General features: G+C 45.9%; 1 protein-coding gene across 1 annotated transcript; it reads left to right on the top strand.

Annotated features, from left to right (window-relative positions):
- The first annotated feature begins 200 nt into the window (after positions 1–200).
- LOC138809396 (pleckstrin-2-like) lies at positions 201–20718 on the top strand. The gene is made up of 9 exons (XM_069995919.1): positions 201–591; positions 8101–8265; positions 9290–9471; positions 10078–10169; positions 10477–10664; positions 10892–10993; positions 12637–12720; positions 15372–15450; positions 16278–20718. Exons 1-9 carry the CDS (start codon positions 220–222, stop codon positions 16403–16405), a joined length of 1392 nt encoding a protein of 463 aa, XP_069852020.1. The 5' UTR covers positions 201–219; the 3' UTR covers positions 16406–20718.
- The last annotated feature ends 2 nt before the right edge of the window (positions 20719–20720 follow it).

Here is a 20720-nt window from a genome sequence, read left to right on the forward strand (position 1 = left end):
TTTCCCTCCCTCCCTCCCTCCTTCCCTCCGGAGGCTGTTTTGGGAAGAGGCCCTGCAGCGTGTGTTGAATCCAGTAACTTCTGACTTTTCCTGCCCGGGCGCGCTCTGCTCTGCCCCAGGGCCAGGGCAAAGTTCTCAGTTCCACCCTCTCCCGGTCCCCCGTCCTCCTCCTCCTCCTCGGCTCGGGAATGGTTCCAGGTTGTGGAAACCTTTTCAGGGATGCACGGGACTCCGAGCCACCCGTGGACATCCAGCACGGGGCTAACTAAGGCTGGGCGGAGGGAGCGGGCGGAGGCCGCGGCGGGACGCGCACCCCGCCCGGCGGGGGGGGGCCGAGGCGCGGCGGCAGACTCTGCACCCCGAGGACTGACCTGGGGCCCCGATCCCGTCCCGGCGGGAACGCCGCCTCCGGCCCGGGAGGCCGCGCTCTCCCGCCCTGGACGCGTGCCAGGCCGGCGGGCGTCTCCCCGCCGCGGCCGAGCCGCTTCCTGGGCGCCCTGGGCGCGGGCTGAGCGCGCGAGGATCGCGGCGGCGCGCCTGGCGTGGGACATGGAGGACGGCGTGCTGAAGGAGGGCTTCCTCGTGAAGCGGGTGAGTGTCCCGGAGCGTCGCCTCACCTGCGGGAGGGCACCGCGCGCCCAGCTCGCGTGCTGTGTGTGTGGAGGGTTCCGTCTGTCGGGCTGTGTGCCCGCGTCGATGCTGGCACCAAGGCAGATTCGGGGGTGCGCGAGGGAGGGGGACCGGCAGCCGCCAGGGTGAGATTCCCAGCGTGGTCTGTGAACTTTGTGGTGCGCCTCCCCCCCCCCCCCCCCCCGACAGACAGACAGACAGACACACACACACACACACACACACACACGGACCAGTCCCCAGACACACACACACACACACACACACACACACGGAGCAGTCCCCAGACACACACACACACACACACACACGAATACCATGACTGAGAGGCAGGGAGGAGGTGAACAGGTACAGAAGTGCAGTTGGAAAGAAAGAAAACTTCTAGTGTTTGGTTTAACTCATTGGGATAACTATGGCTGCTAACCATTTGGTGTATATTTTAAAATAGCATTAGAGACTTTTGAGGTGGCAGATCTGTTATCCTGATCTGATCATTACAAATTGTATACATGTATTGAAAAGTACATGTATTGATAGGTACAAATAGTATGTCAATTTAAAAAGAAAAATAAAAAAGAAATTATGAGTTGTATACTATTTACATACATTGGATTAAAGCAAGGAGTTTGTGTCCTAAAGTTTACCATATGGGAGGAAGGAGAAATACTGTTGTATCTTTTTTTTTTCTTTTCTTTTTGTCCATCATGGGGCTTGAACTCTGGGCCTGGGCACTGTCCCTGAGCACTTCAGCTCACTCTACCACTTGAGCCACAGCACTACTTCCGGTTTTCTGGTGATTGGAGATAAGAGTCTCATGGACTTTCCTGCCTGGGTTGGCTTTGAACTGAAATCCTTCGATCTCAGCCTCCTGAGTAGCCTGGATTACAGGCATGAGCCACCGGGTCCTGGCTTGCTGTTGTTTTTTTTAGACAGTCTTGCACATTGTCTTGAATAAACATCCCAATAGCCCTTTTGCCAAAAGGCAAACGAAAGCTGGAAAACTGAGAGAGGTTAAATGACTTGCTCTGGGTTATGGAGAAAGTCAGTGGTGGAGCCAATAGCAAAGCCCCTCAGGCTGACTCTGCCACAACCTCCTCCGACTCTTTTCCTAGCCACCAAGTACCATGTACAGTGGGTATTGTTACAGATGAAGAAATTGAGGGTTAGACAGATGCGGCAGCGTGTCCAGAGCTAGTGTGACATGGCATGAGAACTCTTCAGTCTTTCCCCATCACCTCACGTTGCCCACCCAAAGCAAAACAGAATGTCTAGCCGGGTGCCAATGGTTCATGCCTGTAATCCCAGCTACTCAGGAGGCTGACATCTGAGGATCATGGTTCAAAGCCAGCCCAGGCAGGAAAGTCTGTAAGATTCTTCTCTCCAATTAACCACCAGAAAACCAGAAGTGGTGCTGTGGCTCAAGTGGTAGAGCACTTGCTTTGAGCTGAAGAGCTGAGGGACCACACCCAGGCCGAGTTCAAGCCCCACAACAGACAAAACAAACAAACAAACAAACAACCCAGGTTATCTGGGATTGAAGTAGACAATGATTGAAAGAGCAGCTGAAAGAGGAAGTCAGATACTTTAAAAATTATTTTTAGGGCTGTAGCTCTGTGGTAGAGGCTTGCTCAGCATGCATTGAGATCCAGGGTCTGATTTCTAGAACCCAGAAAAATAACTTTAACTTTGATATTAACTCAAACTTTCACTTTGATAAATTTGGGCCTGAAACTTTTGACTTTCCTGACTTTATACCTTTGAGAGATAACAAGGGACAAAGAGACCATCCCTCTCACACACTGCCTCACCTGGTGGCCTGCTCAGCTTCATCAGCCGAAAAGGTTCAAGGCATGTTCATATTCCATGTCCGCTTTATGTTGCTCTGTATTTGATTAGGAGGATAGGGGTAGTTTGCACGAAGCTATAAGCAAGGAGGGTAAGAGGCTGAGGCCAGATCAAGGTTCAGAGTGGATATAAGCCTGTCCACAATAGCAAGCCCACTCTGTGTTTTCCTGAGTGAACTGGAAGGGTCCCTTGGGGGCCTGTGGAGGGGGCTGCACCTCAGAGTGACAACAGGTGAGGAACTTCTGCCGCTTCTCACTGTCTTGTTGCTTGTAGGGTGATGGTGTGAATTTTGGTTTATTGTTGGTTGCTGGACTCTGGTTAGGGGTCTATGGAAGAGTGGAGTTGACTGGAGAGCAAACCCTTCAGATGGGGGTGTGTGGGTCTCCTCCTGCACCCCAGGAGATATTTGCATGACAGTTAGAGGGCTAATGGGTGCAGGGTCAAAATGTGGACAGGCAGGGAGGATGGGCATGTTCTTCTGCATGATCTAGTTAGGGGATCCAGGATGCAGACAAGTGAGGCAAGTCAGCAGGTCTGTCCTAAAGCTTATGGAAAAAACAGGGCTAGGCTGAAACCCTCCCCCTCAGTGAGACAAACCCAAAGGGATTTAAAGCCTGACCCAGCAGCAAATGGAAGCCAGACCCATTCCCGCCCAGTGCCGGAGGGAAGCTAGCCCCAACACCCTTGCTGTGGTCACTAACTTCTGATCCATCTATCACTGCTCTGTATCTCCTTTCCTCCCAGAAGGAACAGAAGTCCTGTCCATGGGAGAGGTTTCAGGGCTGTAATAGCAGGAGTAGGAAGGTTTGGAGAGTTTATAGCCTAGAGGTAGGACAGGCCTGAGCTGGAAGCCAGGAAACAGAACAGTTATCAAGGGGCCATGCTGGAGTCAGGCAGGCAGAGGCATGAAGGATTTGGCTCTTAATCTGGTCCAGACAAGAAAGAAACAAGCTCCAAGCAAAAGGCAGGAAGCTCAGTGGGTTTGGCTCTCTGGAAACGAAAGGGCAGGAAGCCCAGTGCAGTGGGCTGGACTGGGTTGGACTGCTCTGCTTGGGAAGACAGCTGCTGGCCTCATAGCTCAGAGCAAAATGATGCTTTGCCCTGAGAATTTCACTGGTAGGTATCTACCTTCAGGAAGTACTGTACAAGCTTGATGAACAGAATGCTATTTATAAAACTGGAAATACAAACATGACCCTTCAAATAAGCACATGATTAATTAGATGACGGGTATGCATATAGGGCTTATAGTACTAGAATCTAAACAGTAAAAAGATACAAGATATGAGTAAAAGAAAAAACATAATAGAAAATACACAGAAGGGGTTCTAGAAGGCTGGAAGTTCCAAAGGCCAGGTATGGGCAAGGCCTTGTTCAGCACTTCTGAGACTAGTCAGGAGAGGTTTTACCTGGCTAGCTTCTGGTACTTGCTGACAATCTGGGTATTCTTTGGCTTTTAGATCCATTGTTATATGAACACATGATTGTCATCTTCCCATGTATTTCTCAGCATCTAAAATTTTCCTCTTCTCTAAGGATACCAGTCATATTGCATTAGTGCCCAGCTCTATGTGATTTCATCCTAATTTGATTACATCTGCAAAGATCTTATTTCTAAGTGTCACATTCACAGGTAGGTTAGGACTTTTTTTTCTTGTCGTTCATGGGGCTTGAACTCTGGGCCTGGGTGCTGTCCCTCAGCCCTTCAGCTCAAGGCTAGTGCTCTACCACTTGAGCCACAGCACCACTTCTGGTTTTCTGAGTGGCTATTTGGAGATAAGAGTCTCATGGACTTTCCTGCCTGGGCTGGCTTTGAACCACGCCGCTCAGATCTCAGCCTCCTGAGTAGCTGGGATTACAGGCGTGAGTGACCGGGGCCCGGCTGTCATCAACCTTTCTTCTCAAACTTCTCTCCTTTGCTGTCAGCCTTCGCTACTTGCTCATTACCCATTCTGCTCTGGTGAGTCTGAACCGTGGAGATTTCACTGAGGATATTAAACAAGCCAGAAATCTGGGTGCAGCTAGACAATCAAGCTGCAGTGTTACAAAGCTGGGGAGGAGGTGGTCCCATAGAAATGCCCAGTGGCTCTGAAGCGGGCATCATTCCTATCAGAAGATGTTGGATACTTGTCCTTACTCATTTCATGGCTTGGATGTCAGAAGAAACTTTACCTCTACTGCTGCCCTCACCAAAGTTTCTAATTTGCCACAGAGTATCAGTGCTCTATGCTTATGATTAGCAGAAGTTTGGTCATCTCTTGTCTCCCTAAGTGCAAGGGATTCCTAAAAGTATAACATTTTGTCCAAGAGAGAACACCACTGCTATGCTGTATTTATGCTCGCCATCTGTTGGTTAGATTCTCTCCCCCTATACCTCAACTCCCTTCCTCTTCTCCCTATTGCATTAGGGTGCTAGGGCCACCAGAGTGAGATGGAGCAGCTTCCTTTCTTGTTATACATCAGAAGTCAGTTTCTTTGTGTTCCAGAGGCTAGAACTCAGATGGCTCAGATCAAGGTTTAGAAAGGTTTGATTCCTCCTGAGGATTTTCCTCTCAGTTGCTGATGGCTTCATGCCTGTGTTTGCAGTCTTTTCTGTGTCTGAACACATCCCTAGTGGTGTTTCTCTGGGCCCAAACTCCTCTTCCTTACAAGAGCAGCAGTCCAGACTGGACTTTGGCTCTATTTTAACTTAACTAACTCTTCAAAGTCCCTATTTTCTTTCTTTCTTTTTTTTTTTTTTTTTTTTTTTGTTGGTCATGGGGTTTGAACTCTGGGCTTGGGCGCTAACCCTCAGCTCTTCAGCTCAACTCGAATGCTCTACCGCTTGAGCCACAGCGCCACTTCTGGTTTTCTAGTGATGTATTGGAGATAAGAGTCTCACTGACTTTCTTGCCCGGGCTGGCTTTGAACCGTGATCCTCAGATCTCAGCCACCTGAGTAGCGAGGATTACAGGTGTAAGCCACTGGCTTCTGGCTTCAAAGTCCCTATTTTCAAATACAGTCATATGCTGGGGTTACAGCTTCAGCATATCAATGTAAAGGGGCACACAGTTCTTTCCACAACACTTAAGTTTTAAGGGTTAAGATAATTCTGCCCTCTCTTCTCCCCAAACCAACCATGGCTCCATCGACTCAGACTGTATTATTCTCTCCCTTCACCAGCTACAGCTTTGTATGTCAGCAATCAAACTGCCTTAAATCTGTGTGTGTGTGTGTGTGTGTGTGTGTGTGTGTGTGTGTGTGTGTGTGTGTGTGTATGAATGTTGGTTCTGGGACTTGAACTAAGGGCCTGGGTGCCGTCCCTGACCTTTTATGCTCAAGGCTAGTACTCTACCACTTTGAGCCATAATGCCACTTCAGCTTTCTGAAGAGTCTCAGACTTTCCTGCTCAGTCTGGCGTCAAATTGCAATCCTTGTATCTCAGCCTCCAGAGTAGCTAGGATCACAGGCGTGAGCCACCAGTGCCCAGTCTGCCTTGAATTCTTAAGCACCCAGACACCCCAGACCAGCCATGCCAATGTTCCCAAACCTCCTCAAGTAGGGTGCTTGTAGGAAATGGGGACTTGGGCCTAGGTTCTATGGGTAGCTGTAGAGCGCCCTAGTAACTGAGGAGTCAGATCCAAATCTTTTTTGCTTCTTTAAACTTGTGTGCATGTATCAGGTAAAATTGTCAACCTCAGGCTACATCTAGATTCTCCGTCAGGAAGAAAGCTAAGAGAGCATGCTCTAGTCAGATTGACTTTGTTACAAGCTTTGTTTGGTTGCCATAGTAAATTCTGCTTGGGTTTAGATCAGTGCCCAACAAAGCACAGTAGTGTGCACACACAGCTCTGGTGCAGACTGGTCCTTCCACAACTGATTCTCTAATCCCCTCACAGTATAGGCCAGGCATGGAATAGTCACAGCACTGCACATGTGAGAAGGGATGGAAATGAGTGAATTAGGGGAAGTCTTTGATGTGGGTAAAGTACTTCTCTTAGGATTAAAACCGAATCCTAAAGTGGAAAATATGCCAAGGTGCTTTTCTTTTGTTTTCTTTCTTCCTTCCTTCCTCCCTTTCTTCTCTCCCTCCCTCTCTCCTTCCTTCTTTCCCTCCTTCTTTCCTTCCTCCCTCCCTCCCTTCTTTTTTTTCTTTCTCTTTCTTTCTTGCCTTCTTTCTTGTACTGGAATTTAAATTTGGAGCCTCAAGCTTGCTTGGCTTGTTTGCTTGGTTGACTGACATTATACCGTTTGAGTCATACCTCCAGCTGGCTTTTTTTGCTAGTTATTTTGGAGATTAAGTTTATTAGACTTTTTTTTTGCCTGGACTGACTTTACACCATGATCCTCTGAATCTCAGCCTCCCGAGTAGCTAGCATTACAGACCTGAGCCACCAGCACCTAAGAAGGTTTATTTCTGAGTGTGTGCCAAGCTCATTCCTTTCTGATCACTCCATAAACTTTCCTCCATCCACTGGTCTGTTCTAGAAAGAAGCTCTCTGCCCATACCCAACTATCTTGAATGTTTGCTTCATGATTCACTTGGGAGTCCCCCAAAACTACCTTCCAATACTTGCCACTGTTGATTAGGTAAGACTATGAAGGCCCTTAGTACTGCAATGCAGTCATAGATCAACTTTACAGATAGCTCACATATTTTGACTAGTAGCAATTTCTCCAAGAATTATATTTCAACGTGAAAATAAAGCACAGGTACAGATTAAAATATATACAACAGAAAAGTGGTAAATAGGGGCTGGGAATGTGGCTCAGTGGTAGCTTGCCTTGCATTCATGAGGCCCTGGGTTCGATTCTTCAGCACCATATAAGCAGAAAAAGCTGGAAGTAGTGCTCAAGTAGTGGCTCAAGTGGTAGAGTGCTCACCTTGGGCTCACCCAGGCCCAGAATTCAGGCCCTATGACTGGCAAAAAAAAAAAAAAAGAAAAAAAGAAAAGAAAAGAAAAGTGGTAAGTAAATTATACATTCACATAGTGATGACTGAAGAATATATTTTAAGAAAATTCTGTGAGACAGTGCTCAGCATGAGAACACAAAGCTAAAAAATATAGATATATGTGATATTGTCCTAATTAAAAAATCATAAAGTAAAGGCAAACGGAAAAAATACAAGAAGAAAATACCAAATATTAGTGATGATGGCTGTCTTCTAGTAGCAGATTATAGGGAGTGATTATTCTCTTCCTTATATGTTGCAGTTTCAGACTTATGACAAGAAGTTACAGGCGTATCTCAGAGGTAAAGTGGTTAATATATGAGAGGCCCTGAGTTCAATCCCTAGCTGTACACACACACACACACACACACACACACACACACACACACACACACACACACACACACACACACACACACACACACACACACACACACACACACACACACATTTATAATGGGAGAAAAATCAAACAAAACAAGTCCAATAGGAAGTAGAAGGTTAATGCCAGAGGTTTTGGTTACATCTCAAAAGAGATGACTAAGAGAGAGAGCCAGATTCAGATTAAAGTACTGTTGGACAGCTGTGTCCCTGTATAGTCTGGTTGCTTGAGTAACAAGATTCCACTCCCTGCTTGTAATTTTCTCCCCTCAACCACCTCTCCTCTTGCTTTCTTTCCTGTCTGTCCATAGGGCCACATTGTCCACAACTGGAAGGCACGGTGGTTCATCCTTCGGCAGAACACATTACTGTATTACAAGCTTGAGGGTGGTCGGAGAATGACAACCCCCAAGGGCCGGATCCTTCTGGATGGCTGCACTATCACCTGCCCCTGCCTGGAGTATGAAAACCGACCAGTAAGTGATTGACTCTGCTGTCTAACTTTCTGTCCAAGCTGCTCCTCCTGGATCTCGCCCCCCCCCCCCCCACCCCTCTTTGGTCTCTTCTGGGAAGTTGGGCCATGGAAAGAGCTCAGAGATATAATTGAATGATTTACATTCAAATCCTGGCTCTGCCACAAACCATGTTTGTGACTTTGGGCAAGTTGTTAAACCTCTCTTAGCTTCCATTTGTCATCTAAAAAATGAGATAAAATGATTGGGCCTGAATATCTCACATGATTTGATGAGGATCATGAAAGTTTTGTTTTGGTTTTGGTTTTTTTTTTTTGGTCTGGTCGTGGGGCCTGAACTCTGGGCCTGGGCGCTGTCCCTCAGCTCTTCAGCTCAAGGCTAGTGCTCTACCACTTGAGCCACAGTGCCACTTCTGGCTCTTTTCTTTTTGCTTATGTGGTGCTGAGGAATCGAACCCAGGGCCTCAGGCATGCAAGACAAGCGCTCTACCACTGAGCCAACTTCCCAGCCCGATCATGAAAGTTTTGGTCTGTTACTAAAAACAACAACAACAACTTCATAACTGCTGGGTACTGGTGGCTCAAGCCTGTCATCCTAGCTACTCAGGAAGCTGAGATTTGAGGATTGAAGTTCAAAGCCAGCTTGGGCAGAAAAGTCCATGACACTCCTATCTATTGACCAAATTAATTAGTTTAAATCTCTTAATCAGCAAAAAGCTAAAAGGTATACTATGGCTCAAGTAGTAGAACACCAGCCTTGAGTGGAAAAGCTAAGGGACAGGGTCAAGATCATGAGTTCAAATCCAGTACTGGCACAAGAATTAAAAAAAAGAGAGAAAGTCTTTCTTAGGAGACCACATATATCCAGTCACTGGATGATTTCCAAATGAATCTGTAAGGATCCATTGTTGGCAAGGGGCTTGGTGTATATGGCTTGGATCAACTGTGACTGTATCATTTCTCCTGCCAATAGTCTCTTTCCTGCTCTGCTTCATGGTGCTATTCTGATTGGCTATCTCTTTCCACAGCTCCTTATTAAGCTGAAGACCCGGACTTCCACGGAGTACTTCCTGGAGGCCTGTTCTCGAGAGGAGAGGGACGCCTGGGCCTTCGAGATCACAGGGGCGATCCATGCAGGGCAGCCGGGGAAGGTGCAGCAACTCCACATCCTGAAAAACTCCTTCAAGCTGCCCCCTCACATCAGCCTGCAGTGAGTGCCCGGCCTGCCTGGCCCCTTCGCCCAGCCTGGCCTCAGTGCAGCCTACTGTGTATGCTGTGCTTAGCAGAGGCATTGCAGGAAGAAACAAGGGCTCATCTCATGGGTCTTGTATGCTACATATATAAGTAAAAATGAGACAAGATCTGCCAGTGGCAGCAATTGTGCCATAGAGAAGGAAAACCAGGCAGGTGGAAGTGAGATTGTAGTGAGAGGAATTTCCATTGTGGAACCTCCCTACCTCCCCCCATCTCTGCCCCCCCCCCACCTCATCTCCAGGCAGCCCTATAATTACACCTATCAGACATGTGGAGTGAGTTCATTCCTGAGCTCATAAAATTCCTCATGCAGCCCTATAGTATAATCTTGGTAGAATACTTGCTTTGGCTCTGAGTCCACTGCTAAGCTGCAGGCAGGTGAGGAAGTTGCTGCAGGGAAGGGTGGATTTCCAGAGCTGTGGGATGTGGAGAAGCCGCTGGAGGAGTTTAGACTGCATGCAACAGCCCATAAGGAACCAGACTGGGTGTAAAGGAATCAGTTTCTCACTTGTAGTTGTCAGTGCGATAAGGGTCTCCTCTCTTTCACATTCCTTCCATATAGTCGTATTGTGGACAAGATGCATGACAGCAGCAGTGGAATCCGGCCAAGTCCCAACATGGAGCAGGGAAGCACCTACAAGAAGACCTTTCTGGGTGAGCCTAACTGTCCCAGGCAGATTTGGGGCCTGGTGATGGAGATGAGATCGGGGCATCAGCCAAGAGTCTGACCAGCCCATATTGAGACCAGGGTTGCCTGACGAGCAACAGGTTGGCTTGACATGGCCACATGTGGGTATAGCCGTGGCTCTGTGTAGCTGCTGTGGCCCCCATCTGCACGTGGATAGAGAGGTCTGAGGCTTTCCAGGAACTTTCGGTCAATAAAGTCATTGACCAAGCCCTGTAAGGAGGTGACTGGGCTTGCAGCCTCTGTCTGACAGGTGTTTCCCTTGCCCTGGCACAGGCTCCTCCCTGGTGGATTGGCTCATCTCCAACAGCTTTGCAGCAAGCCGTTTGGAGGCTGTGACTCTGGCTTCAGTGCTCATGGAGGAGAATTTCCTCAGGCCTGTGGGAGTCCGGAGCATGGGAGCCATCCGCTCCGGGGATCTGGCCGAGCAGTTCCTGGATGACTCCATGGCCCTGTACACTTTTGTAAGTTAGGGATGGGCCCTTCTTGCTACTAGGACACAGGAAAGGAAACAGGAAGAGGGAGAATGGGAGGGAGTGTACACTGTGGTGGGGAGGGGCCTAGGGTGTAGGGCACAGCTTTACCCCAAGGGAGCAAGGGGGTTCTATATTGAAGAATTCCACTTTCCCTCACAGTCCCCATACCCTTGGCCTGGGTGTCTTTGGTGACAAGTCCTCTCCTTTCCCTCTAGGCTGAGAGCTATAAAAAGAAGATAAGCCCCAAGGAAGAAATTAGTCTCAGCACCATGGAGTTAAGTGGTACAGTGATCAAACAAGGTTATCTAGCCAAACAGGTATGGCTGCCTTTGGGAAGAGAAGATGGACAGTGGGCACATTTATGGGAGGTGGGAATGAACCCAGAGGGGAGACAGGGACTGAGAACACTCCTTGCCAGCAGAATCCACAGGAATTGGGTCAGAGATGTGTGTGTTCACTCCTCCCCTCCCACCCCCATACTAGACACAAAGGTTGCTCTAGAAAGGCTAACACACATGTAATTATCACATAGAAAAGTGACTTCTGCATAACTGCTGGATTCACATGTTGTTACCTGCTCCTTCTCTGCTCTAAGATTCTTTACCATCCATATAGCTGCCTATCTACTGTGTCTTTCTTCTGGACCTGACAAGGTCCTTGCTGAGGGAGGCAATGTGGAGCAGGAAAGGGTGTGGAGAGAGAATAAGCTAAGGAAGGTTTGGGATATGATATGAGGCAAAAAAGAAGTCTGTCTCCTTTCTCTCTCTCACACACATACACATCAATATCTTATGCATTTTAGATTATATCATACACTAAAGCTAATCATTTCCTTTTCTGGTTTAGAATGCTGTAACCATTTTACTGTGTATGTGCATACACATGTAACACACACAAATAAGGATGCACTGTAGGTTTGTTTTTGGGCTAAGTTGACCCTTACAGGGTTGGTGCATTGGGTTCAGGTGGACCCATAAGCTTTCAGTTCAGTTGACACCTGCTTCTTTTAAAAAAATTTTTTTTTTCATTTGGGGATTAAACTCAGAGCCTTGCACATGCTAAGCCAGTGCTTTACTTCTGAGCCATTGCTCCAGTCCCCTCCCTCTCTTTCTTAATGCCCCAAGTGATTTCAGAGTAATGAACTCTATTTCTTCTGGTGCTAACTCTCCTTAGCTTTGTTAACCAAATGTATTTTTTTTTTTTTGGTCGGTCATGGGGCTTGACCTTTGGGCTTGGATGTTGTCCCTGCGCTCTTCAGCTCAAGGCGAACTCTCTACCACTTGAGCCATAGTGCCACTTCAGGTTTTCTAGTGGCTTATTGGAGATAAGAGTCTCATGGAGGGGCTGGGAAGGTGGCTCAGTGGTAGAGCACTTGCCTTGCATGCTCGAGGCCCTGGGTTTGATTCCTCAGCACCACATAAGCAAAAATAAAAAAGCCAGAAGTGGCACTGTGGCTCAAGTGGTAGAGTGCTAGCCTTGAGCTGAAGAGCTGAGGGACAGCGCCCAGACCCAGAGTTCAGGCCCCACAACCAGACCCCCCTCCCAAAAAAAAAAAAGTCTCATGGACTTTCCTGCCCAGGCTGGCTTTGAACGGTGATCCTCAGGTGAGCCACTGGCACCTGGCTCAAATGTATTTTTTTTCCCCTCTTGTCTGAGACCAGGACTCAGACCTTCTATATGATGCTTGCTTTTGCTCATTGGCTGGTGCTCTACCACCTGAGCCACACCTCGAACCTTGTGAGAGTGTTTTTGCGTCACTAAGCAAGGGGATCCTGTCAGGCAAAGTCCAGGACGTGCATTGAAATCCTTGCCTTTCCTGCAGGCTGTCTTTAGAATGTAGTCCCATTGGGACCTGCTGGATTGTTGGGATTTGGCAACAGGTAGATGTGTAGAAGCAAGCAAAAAAAAAAAAATAATGTAGAACTATCACTAGTTAGTTTGAACCATTTCTTTGTTTCAGGGGCACAAAATTAAAAACTGGAAGGTGCGTCGCTTTGTTCTGAGGAAGGACCCCGCTTTCCTGCATTATTATGACCCTTCCAAAGTGAGTACTGTGCACTCCCCTGGGGCTGCGCAGCTTCCAGACCCCTTCCAGCAGAGCAGGCTGGGCCATGCTTACTCCCTGATTCATGTCTCCCAGGCACTGTCTTTCCTCCCACAGGCAAGATCCTCTTTTCTCCTGTCACAGGGTTGCCTGCTCAGTGAGTGGATTCTTGTGTGCCCTTCCCCATTTCCTGTGGGCAAGGGTCTTCACATCAGAGGAAAAGCATCTTTCACCTTCCACAAAGCCTGCTTTGTGGAGGCTGATGATGAGACTCAGAAGTGGTACTTCTCAGACTCCCTTCATTTTCTGTCCAAGGATCCGATGGATTATGCCTCCCTCAATTTCTGTTCTTATGTTTCACTGTGAAGTTTCTTTTTTTCTTTTCCTTTTCCTTCCCTTTTCTTTCTTTCTTTCTTTCTTTCTTTCTTTCTTTCTTTCTTTCTTTCTTTCTTTCTCTCCTTCCTTCCTTCCTTCCTTCCTTCCTCCTTCCCCCCCTCCCTCCCTCCCTCTCTCTCTCTCTTTCTTTCTTTCTTGCTTTCTTTCTTTCTCTCCTTCCTTCCTTCCTTCCTTCCTTCCTCCCTTTCTCCCTCCCACCCTCCCTCCCTCTCTTTCTCTTTCTCCCTCTCTCTCTCTCTCTGTTTCTCTCTCTCTCTCTCTGTTTCTCTCTCTCTTCTTTCATTGTTGGTTGTTTGGCTTGAACTCTGGGCCTGGGCACTGTCCCTGAGCTCTTCAGCTCAAAGGGAGCACTCTACCACTTGAGCCACAGCACCACTTCTGGTTTTCTGGTGGTTAATTGGAGATAAAAATCTCATGGACTTTCCTGCCCGGGATAGCTTTGAACCACGATCCTCAGAGACCTTGCCTCCTGAATAGCTAGGATTACAGGCGTGAGCCACTGGTGCCTGGCTTGAAGTTTCTGTTTATTATATTTATATATTTTTTGGGTCCGGTAGTGGGGCCTGAACTCTGGGCCTGGGCGCTGTCCCTCAGCTCTTCAGCTCAAGGCTAGCACTCTACCACTTGAGCCATACTGCCACTTCCAGCTTTTTTCTTTTTGGTTATGTGGTGCTGAGGAATCGAACCCAGGGCCTCAGGCATGCAAGACAAGCACTTTACCACTGAGCCACCCTCCCAGCCCTATTATATAATATTTAATCCAGAAGTCACTTTTTTTTTTTTTTTTGGTACCAGTACTAGGGCTTGTACTCAGGGCCCAGGTGCTGTCCCTTAGCTTTTTTTTGCTCAACGCTGGTACTCTACCTCTTGAGCCACAGCTCCACTTCTGGATGTTTGCTAGTTAATTGGAGCAATCCTAGCTAGTCAGGAGGCTGAGATCTGAGGATTGTATTAAAGCCAGCAGGGGCAGGACTGGCCATGAGACAGTGAATAGATGGCAGTGTCCTTGTCCCTAAGTCTTCAGTTAGGAACTTCTAATCAGAGCCAAGAGCTTGCTAAGGCGCCCTGAGACCCTGACAGGCTGAGAGGATGGTCATTTAAAGCCAACTTTTGTCTCCTTTCTGAGGGTGCCCTCCTCCCTTTAGTATAGAAGTATATCTGTTCTTCTTCTGAACTTGCCCTCCCTGCACATCTAAGAGGCATTTCTGATACTGTTAACTGCTTTTTTATGCTCTCTTTCTTGCTTTGCTCATGTCTCAGGATAAAACTAATGATTAATTGAAGGAACTCTGGGGCCTGAGACACCTTATATGTAAAATTGCTTGGAATCATCCAGATATCATAAATCACAGCTTTGTGTCTTGCAGATTCAATGTTCAGCAATATCTGTTTTTCAGAAATGAGTACTATAAGCACTTTTTTTTTTTTTTTTTGTCGGTCGTGGGGCTTGAACTCTGGGCCTGAGCGCTGTCCCTCAGCTCTTCAGCTCAAGGCGAGCACTCTACCACTTGAGCTACAGCGCCACTTCCGGTTTTCTGGTGGTTTATTGGAGATAGGAGTCTCACGGTCTCTCCTGCCCGGGCTGGCTTTGAACCGCGATCCTCAGATCTCAGCCTCCTGAGTAGCTAGGATTACAGGCGTGAGCCATCAGCGCCCGGCTATAAGCACTTTTTTTTTTGGTCAGTTGTGTGGCTTGAACTCTGGGATGGGGCGCTGTCCCTCAGCTCTTCAGTTCAAGGCAAGCGTTCTACCACTTGAGCCATAGTGCCACTTCCAGTTTTCTAATGGTTTATTGGAGATGAGTCTCATGGACTTTCCTGACTGGGCTGGCTTTGAACTGTGATCCTCAGATCTCAGTCTCCTGAGTAGCTAGGATTATAAGTGTGAGCTACCTGTGTCCAGCTAGCACATTATTATTATTTTTTTCTGATTGGTAGTAAAAGGCACCTAAGGATTAAGCAAAAAAGCATGCTTCTCTTGGTAGTGTGCTCAGTCTGAGTGTTGGAATTCAGTTCCAGGAATGCAAAGCAGACCTGGGGTTGGCACTGTTGCTACTGGCTTTGAAACAAAGAGGCTCAAACCTCCTCATTGGTAGTATGATTTGATCACATGATGCTGGTGTTCAGCCTCATCTCTCTCTTACAAGTGACCTGAAGTGATTTGTGTAGCAGGCCTGACAAGATGGTTATGAGAGGGTATGGCCCTTCGCTGTGTGTGTTCACAAAATCCCTAATTAGGTCTCTTTCCCTCTGCAGGAAGAGAACAGGCCAGTCGGTGGGTTTTCTCTTCGTGGTTCACTTGTGTCAGCTCTGGAAGATAATGGTGTTCCAACTGGTAAGGTGCAACTTTGGCCCTGGCTTGAAGATCTAGGTGGCTTTCCTTCTGTAAGGACAGACAGAGCTTTGGGAGCCAAGTAGGGCTTCCCTCTGTGAGATATGAATGGTGGGAGTTTTGAAGCCATTTTCAGAAATAGAGGAATGAGCATATGAAGCATTCTAAGTGTTTTGAGAATACAACTAAATAGCTAGGTATACCTATAATACCAGCACCTGAGGTGAGTCTGAAGCCATCTTGGGTTACAGAATATGACCCTGACCCCAAAGAAGCTCCCAAATGGCCTATCATGCCCAAGTTCAAACCCCAGAAGCCTCAAAAACCAACCTCTAAGAAGGTTATGCTTAAAGAATGTAACTGAGTAAGCCTTGTTTCCCCATCATTTCTACACAGGTGGCCCATAAGCTTCCACTTAACAGTTAAACTTACATAGTGCTTTAACATGAACTAACACTTTCATGTGTTATCATACTAATTTCACAATCATCAGCAGTGGTAGGAAGACAGTATTCTTCCCCATCTTAGGGATGTGGAAATTGGTGTCAAGTAACTTGAAACCAAACACAAAATGCTTACTTTGAACATATCACTCTTCAACTACAACTGTAAGTTTGTGGCTAGCTCAAGGTAAGTTAAGAGGCTGTCCTGTCCAGCAATGTGGAAGCCTTAAATTGCTGGGGAGGGAGAAGAGGAAGGAATTATCTCTGGTGGGATGCCAGACTCTACCCAATTTGTATGTAAGAAGCAGAGCACTTCATTGTTTTTGTCTAGTTTCAGCTGCTTCCAGCCAAAAGTAGATATTTAATCACTCTTATTTTCCTGCATAGGGGTTAAAGGAAATGTCCAAGGAAATCTCTTCAAAGTGATTACTAAGGATGATACACACTATTACATCCAGGCCAGCAGCAAGGCTGAACGAGCAGAGTGGATTGAAGCTATCAAAAAGCTAACCTGACAAGGAAGAACCTGAGTAGGACCAGGAGTCCTCCCAACTCCCTCCCCTACAACAGAATGCAGACAGGGATTTCCTGGAGAATGCATGTTGTTGACTGCAATTCAGGATTGGGGATGTGGCTCAGTGGTAGAGGGCCTAACAGGCCTGAGGTGCTGGGTTTGATTTCTAGCAATGGAAAAGATGTTAACACTGTACATTTGCATTGTTTTGGAGACTGCTCAAGATGTTGCTCAGATGACAAGCTGCGGTGGTGCTATTTCCTTCCCCATCTACCCATTATCAATCTGGAAAGCTGAAACAGCCATTAGGTGTTGCATCTTGATTCTTGCCCACCAGGACAGTTGTGTCCTTAAGCGTTACTTTGTTGGAACACTAACACTAGCCAAGCTGTAATATTAAATAAAAATAGTGTCAAGGCAGCTGTCTCTTAAATTATACCAACAACTCCTATCTCCTTTGGAATGAATAAGAATCAACATTTCTGGCTGTTATAACTGGCTGTACAAAGTCTGTAGTTTTCAAACATTTCCCAAATCCCTATAGCTCTGTGTAGTATGCAAACTGGCTACAGAAATATTTCAGGTAATCTGTCACCAAGACATCTCATCTTAAAAGTTGGGCTGCTGGCAAAACTTTGAAGAGAGGACATTGTTTTGTTTTAAATAATAAGCTTGCATAAGTACTATGAGATGTGGAAAGGAAGTCATGGATTCACCCAGAGAAACTTGACATACAAAGCCAAATAAAACCTCAAGCAGTTGGGCACTGGTAGCTTATGCTTGTAATCCTAGCTAATGAGGTCTAAGGATTGGCGTTCAAAGCCAGCCCAGAAGTCTGTGAGGCTCTTAACTACTAAAAAAGCTGGAAGTGGAGCTGTGGTTCAAGGGGTAGAGTACTAGTCATGAGCAGACCCTGGGTTCAAGCCTTAGGGCCGGTACAATCCCATGAGATGTAGATAGATTTAGAGCAGGAGTTTTCTTAACAGGCAAACACCTGTGGCCGGGCACCTGTGGCTCAGGCCAGTAATCCTAGCTACTCAGGAGGCTGAGATCTGAGGATCACAGTTCAAAGTCAGCCTAGACAGGAAAATCCATGAAACTCTCATCTCCAATAAACCACTAGAAAACTGGAAGTGGTGCTGTGACTCAAGCGATAGAGCGCTCACTTTGAGCTAAGAGCTGAGGGACAGCACCCAGGCAGAGTTCAAGCCCCACAACCAAAAAAACCCAAAAAGCAAAATGTAAATCCCAAGAGTTAAATAGGAGCATAAAATTCTGGTTTTATAATGAATATTAAAACAAATAAATAGCACCAAGGAATTTCCTTGATTGGGAGGTTAATCTAGTGAAAAGTCTACCATAGAATATTTAAAAAAAACATTTTTATTGTTTTCAAGTTTATACAGTCATCTGGCACAAACTATTATAGCCAGTCTTCTTGCCAAGTACAAGTGCTTGGACTTTAATGAATAGATAAAATACATAGCTACATTTAAAGGGAGTGGATCCTTTCAAAGTACTTAGGCAAAGCTTTGTTCTCTTAAAACAACTGAGCTCTCTCCTCTTAATGTCTAATTTCTGACCCTGAGTGATCAGAAATTCCAAGCTAATGTTTCTCTATTCCTAATGTTTTAAGAGAACTTCAAAGCAGTACTTTCTGTTTGGCATTTTATCAAGCCCTAATGCCTCTGGAATTACTTTTATTGGCTTTTGAATCCGGACAGGTGCTTATCTGAATTAAACTACTTTTAGTTTGTTTCCTCCCTCCAAATGGGCACAACTGTGCCTCACCTTTGTACAGGACAGAGATCAGGGCTGGAAAATAGATGGCAGTCATTAGTTTGAAGCAAATCAATGAAGTTGGTAAGCTGTTAGCAGTTAGCTTTTAAAAATCCTTACCCATTTTAGTTTTGCTCTTGGTATAAAAGTAGTAGCTAGGTCAAGAATGGTTGGACATTGGGTGCTGGTGACTCATGCCTGTAATCCTAGCTACTCAGGAGGCTGAGATCTGAAGACTGTGGTTCAAAGCCAGCCTGGGCAGGAAACTCTGAGACTCTTATCTTCAATTAACCAATCACAAGAAAACTGGAAGTGGTGCTCTGGCTCAAGCAGTAGAGCGCTTGCCTTGAGCTGAAGAGCTCAGGGACAGCCCCCAGGCTGAGTTCAAGCCCCATGACCGACAAAAAATAAGAGAAAAACAATGGAGTGACATTTGAGTAGAAAAGTATTAGTATGATGCAGTAACTAGCATGTCTCTGTAGCTCCCATCAAATGCTCGGAACATTATTCATGTAAGAATTGGCTTGTTTTAAGCTGGTTTGAAAGCCCGTATTTTGTCATTTTCAATGAACTTATGTATCCTGAAATATTACTAATTTTGAGTTGGTCATCACTTGACCTTTATCAAAGGCAAGGGAATATGAAATAGTCATTTTTAATAAAAGGCTTTGGTAGGGGGACCAAGATTTAGTAAGCTGCTCAATTCTTGCCATTTATGTTCATGTTATTCAAAGCTGGGTGTGTATCCTGGGTGTCTTGCTTTTTTCAGGGCAGCAAGGTTAATGTTTTAAATTTAGATTTTTTTTTTATAATCAGTAAAATATTGGTCTGGTTAGGACCATTAATTTACAAAACTGTTGTGGAACTGAGTCAAAAAGCCTACATGCAATAAAAAAAAATCAGTCACTACAGGGACTACTGAAGTTTCCAAGTTACAGCTGTTTGTTTTCAGTAAATGTGGAAAAAAAATTAATTCCCTTGCATACATACAGCAGAGTCCCTTAACACATTTTCTCCTTTTGCAGTACTGGGGCTTAGATCATGCCTGGCAAGTGCTCTACCAATGAGTCCAGCCATTTTTTGTACAGGGTTTCATATTGTCCCTGCAGGCCTCAAACTTGCAATCCTCCTTCCTTAGCCTGCTGAGGGGATGGGATTACAGGTGTGAACCACCATTCCATCTTGGTACCGCAAGTATTATAAATATTTTCTGGTATGCCAATCTTGAGTATATCTATATTCTCTAAATCTAATGTGACATGCTGGTTAACAATTGTGGCTCCATCTTGGAAATAGACAATCTGAAGTTGTACCTCTGGATTAGAAAGCTAGTACAGGCTGCTAAACTAAATAAACCCATAGATAAGCACAAATTATTGCTCCTACACACTACTTCCTAGTCTCCTCCCCCACTTTAAAATGGCTCCAGTACTGTTACTACTGAACTATCTCTAGTTAAGTAGGGTCAGTTAAGTTTAATCAACAGGTTTGAGTACCTAAGGCTAATAATGAAATTATGTACCTCGTACCTCAAGATATCCTTGTTGATTAATGTATGAAGAATGCCAAAGTATGTAAGCAGGGATGTTAACCTGTGAAATTATTTTATACTCTAAAAATAACTAGTTCTTAAAGATAAAAAATAACACAAACATGGGCTGGGAAGGTGGCTCAGTGGTAGAGCGCTTGCCTTGCATTGCATAAGGCCCTGGGTTCGATTCCTCAGCACCACATAAGCAAAAAGAAAAAAGCCAGAAGTGGCGTTGTGGCTCAAGTGGTAGAGGGCTAGCCTTGAGCTGAAGAGCTGAGGGACAGCGCCCAGGCCCAGAGTTCAAGCCCCACGACTAGACCCAAAAAACAAAAAACCCCAGAAAAATCACAAACATGCCGGGTCCCTGTGGCTCACGCCTGTAATCCTAGCTATTGAGGCTGAGATCTGAGGATAGGGACTCAAAGCCAGCCCAGGTAAGAAAGTCCCTGAAACTCTTATCTCCAATAAACCACCAGAAAACCGGAAATGGCGCTGTAGCTCAAGCAATAGAGCACTTGCCTTGAGCTGATGAGCTGAGGGACAGCGTTCAGGCCCAGAGTTCAAGCCCCACGACCGACAAAAAAAACCCCAAAACAACAAAAAACCACAAACATAAAAGAATGTGCTATGTTAGATCCCTGTTGTTAATCTAAGTAGCACTCACCTACAGTAAAGGAGAAAAAAAGCCCCCAAAAGTTGGGTGACATTTAAATTGACAAAACAAAGTAGCACTTTCTTAAAACTTTTTTTTTAAAATCATTTTAAACTATCAATTCAAGACAAATAGTATACCAACAAGAACTCAGTGTGGTAAATGCTCTCAAACCACAAGTCATCAGTTTCCAATATGTAAAAAATGGCCACATAACAATGTAATTCTTTTTTTTTTTTTTTTTTTTCTTTTTTGGGCCTTCCTGAACAATGTAATTCTTTAATTGCAGTTTACAACTTTTTCTTAAAGGGTCAGTATCACTGTAGATAAAGTAAAATTATGTTTTCTAAGATC

The sequence above is a fragment of the Dipodomys merriami genome, unplaced genomic scaffold (assembly GCF_024711535.1).
Source record: "Dipodomys merriami isolate MVZ:Mamm:240054 unplaced genomic scaffold, mDipMer1.0.p SCAF_497, whole genome shotgun sequence".
NCBI classification, from domain to species: Eukaryota; Metazoa; Chordata; class Mammalia; order Rodentia; family Heteromyidae; genus Dipodomys; species Dipodomys merriami.